This window comes from Solanum tuberosum, unplaced genomic scaffold, assembly GCF_000226075.1.
Source record: "Solanum tuberosum cultivar DM 1-3 516 R44 unplaced genomic scaffold, SolTub_3.0 scf00793, whole genome shotgun sequence".
In the NCBI taxonomy this organism is placed as follows: Eukaryota; Viridiplantae; Streptophyta; class Magnoliopsida; order Solanales; family Solanaceae; genus Solanum; species Solanum tuberosum.
The window spans coordinates 33,895-37,214 of NW_006239703.1; the positions used below are offsets into that span (position 1 = coordinate 33,895).

At 34.0% G+C, this 3,320-nt stretch overlaps 1 protein-coding gene across 1 annotated transcript; it reads left to right on the forward strand.

The window, feature by feature from the left end:
* Positions 1–488: 488 nt before the first annotated feature.
* Positions 489–2,867, forward strand: LOC107059050 (putative F-box protein At1g47730). Its single transcript, XM_015305449.1, has 3 exons — positions 489–1,256; positions 2,185–2,319; positions 2,787–2,867. Exons 1-3 carry the CDS (start codon positions 489–491, stop codon positions 2,865–2,867), a joined length of 984 nt encoding a protein of 327 aa, XP_015160935.1.
* Positions 2,868–3,320: the final 453 nt, after the last annotated feature.

Here is a 3,320-nt window from a genome sequence, read left to right on the forward strand (position 1 = left end):
GAGATACAATAAATATAGCTATGATACATTAATATGATGCGCGAGATACAATAATATAAACTCTGATACATTAATCTGATGCGCGAGATACAATAATATAAGCGCTGATACATTAATAATACATTAATCTGATACGCGAAAATGAGGAATTTTGGAGATTTGTAAACTTATAGGGGATAATGGTAATAAGTAAACTAAAATGTGAGATTTCTCTAATTTTTCCAATAAAAATAACCACTTAGCCATTTTGTATTGACGCACATTACTGACATCCTGCAAAACAAATGAAAAAACCCTTTTCGGTTTAAGAAAAAAGGTCTACTACTTTTTTTTCCTCCTTATTCTAATAGAAAACATCTACTATTTTATTTTATTTTGTTTTTTGACAGAGAAAAAAAACTCCTAATGTATTAAACCCCGAAACAAATCAACTCATAAATATACGCCAAGGATTTTAGACCTAAAAAAAACGTCTAACTATGAATAAAATGATGAATATATCAATTCCTGAAGAAATTATCTTTGAAATATTCACATGGCTTCCGGTGGAGTCTTTATTGCGTTTCAAGTGTATTACAAAAATTTGTAAGTCTCTTGTCTCAGAATCTGTTTTTGTGAATATTCATACTTGTCGTTCTATGAGCCGTCCTGGTGGAACAAAATTCTTTCTGCGCGGAAGGGAATCAATTTTTTGCACTGTTGGGCAAAGAGAAGATGAAAAAGATTCCGCTCCATTTTTACAAATTGCGAGATTTAATGACCTCGACGTCCATGTTCTTGCATATTCTCAGATGAATTGCATTAATGGTTTATTTTGCATTTGGGACCCATTATCTATACGACCTGCTGCAATTTTCAATCCGAGTACCAGAGAAGTAAGATTTCTTCCCAACATAAAGGAAGAATTTTGTCCTTGTAACTATTCATTAGGTTTTGAGCCAGAAGAAAAGAAGTTCAAAGTTTTTTGTTCAACGTATGAAAGAAACAAACAAAGACAATGTGTTTTCACTTTAGGCATAGACAAATCATGGAGAGAGACTCAAAGCATATCCTTTTCTATTCCGTATTCTAAACCCAGTGTTTGCGTTAGTGGAGTTATCTATCAATTTATTGATGGTGGTGCTATAGCCGCAATTGATGTTAAATCTGAAAAATCCGAAACTATTGCATTGTGGAATGCATTGCGTGAGTCAATGTACTATTACGAGTTGATAGAGGTGAATGGTAAATTAATGGTCATAGATTACAGACAATGGGTAATTGGATACTTGGACTTGTGGATTTTAGAGCAGACTCCAAAAAGAAAATGGGAGAGACATATCATTCGTTTTCCTTCAACATGGAACGATATATTAGTGTTGCAATCATCTAAATCTTATCTTCAAATCACATCATTACGCAAAGTTAGCGATGCAGATATTCTCTTCACTCTGAACTTAAATCCGGGTGTTTTATGTTTGTGTTATGATGTCACAAGAAAGAGTTGGAAGGAATTAAAAATCAAGGCTCTTCCTAAGGAGAGTTACATCTATGGCATTTATAGTTATGTCGAAAGACTCTCTATGTAGAAATTAAGTTTCTTTCCATTTGAGAACAATCCAAGACTTATTATATCAACCACGAAAAGTAGTGTGTTGAATCACTCACGATTTTATTTCTAAATTGTTCTTTTTCTTTCATGTCATATAGCATTAATTTGTATAAACCTCTGCTTCCATTGTTCAAATTGAGAGTTTTGATGAACTACACTTCGATATCTAACTTGATTGAAATGGCTCTGCTCGCCTCAAGGCAGAAACTGATGTTAGTAATATGAAGTAGAAGAGGATGAAGAAGAAGAGAAAGCTGAATCTTATTTCGTGAGAGAATATCCCATTTATTTGTTGTTCTGTTCATTGTAGTTGACTATATATACACCAGCTGACTAGTTAATTACAATAACCAACTTAAATAACTACATAGTCACTAATTTAACTAACTGTACGGTAACTAATTTAACTAATTGTATGGTAACTAACTCCCCCTTAAGCTTGGTGATATAAATATGTTTAGAACACCAAGTATGGATGTAAGATACTCATTCTCCACTTTATTTAGGCTCTTGGTTAATGCATCTGGTGGTTGATCACTATTTGGAATGAATATTTTCCCTAACAAAGTGACCGTTTATATCAATATGTCTAGTCCTCTCATGATATACAAGTTGTAGTTGATCGTCAAATTAACTCAGCTACTGTGGATGCAAGGCTTCTTGAGACTGTAGGCTGTTTCTTTGATTTCGAGGATATTAGAGACTCTTCTAGTTTAATCACAAAGCCTGTAACTGGCCTCCTGTAATGCCTGAAGGGAAAAACACCTTCGCTCAAAGTAACATACCTATTCACAAAAAACAAATATTTACTTGAACCAATAAGACTAGTTCAGAGGAGTTTGTCTGAGAATGAATGAATCCCATAAAACAGAACAAGAGAAAAATAAAAGAAATTTCTTAGCTTGTGATATAGTCTGTTGTGTATTCTTTTGAAAATTAACGAATCCTACAAACCAGAACATAGAATCTACTCTCCCCTTTTCTGTGTTGAAACATTACTTATTTCTTTAACAGGTGAGATGAAGAAAAGACCTTTAAGTCTTTTATTGATAAGGATTCGTTAATGCACAATTCCACTTGCCATATGTTTGTGTGTATCCTAAACATAAACAGTATCTGAAAGTGTATCAACAACATTTTAGAGTCTCTGGGTGACTTATTCGTTCATTCTCTCATTTCTATTTCAACTCTGTAGCCGTTCGATTCATCTGGAAAGTTTACTGTTATGGTGCAACTTTTTGGCAATCCAAGAGCAGAAAGAGAAATTGCATTCTAAATTTGTCATCTGCTTGTAATTACACGCATTGTGACGAGCTGAATTCAACAATTTATGATCGACGGAAAAGAAGTTCCAGTAGATGCTGCTTCAGGGTCGTCCGTGTTGGATACTAGATTTCTTGAGTTATGATCGGAAGATTCTCATTTCGGATATTATAGTCTCTTTTTCATGATACGTCGGTTGTGCTTCAATGAAAAAAAGTTGAGATAGCAGATTACTGCAACTTTGGTCCATCATGAGTCTGTACAGAACTATTTTCAAACTCGGTAACTACAGATTTCACAACTGATTTTGCCTTGAATAAATCCAAGACAGTGTTTTGGACTTGAATTAATCCAGGTGTTTTATATTTGTGTTATAATGTCACAAGAAAGGGCTGAAGTTATTGTTCCTGAGCTGAACCATTCTTTGCTTGTTTAGTAAAGTCTCGCTAGGGCAAGGCACAGTAAG

What these genes read in the sequence shown, in the direction of transcription:
- LOC107059050 (XM_015305449.1), top strand. Translation starts at nt 489, where the DNA reads ATGATGAATATATCAATTCCTGAAGAAATTATCTTTGAAATATTCACA. An exon ending in TCATAGATTACAGACAATGG is followed by an intron (nt 1,257 to 2,184) that starts GTAATTGGATAC and finishes CAATATGTCTAG; the next exon opens with TCCTCTCATGATATACAAGT. An exon ending in CTAGTTTAATCACAAAGCCT is followed by an intron (nt 2,320 to 2,786) that starts GTAACTGGCCTC and finishes TCAACTCTGTAG; the next exon opens with CCGTTCGATTCATCTGGAAA.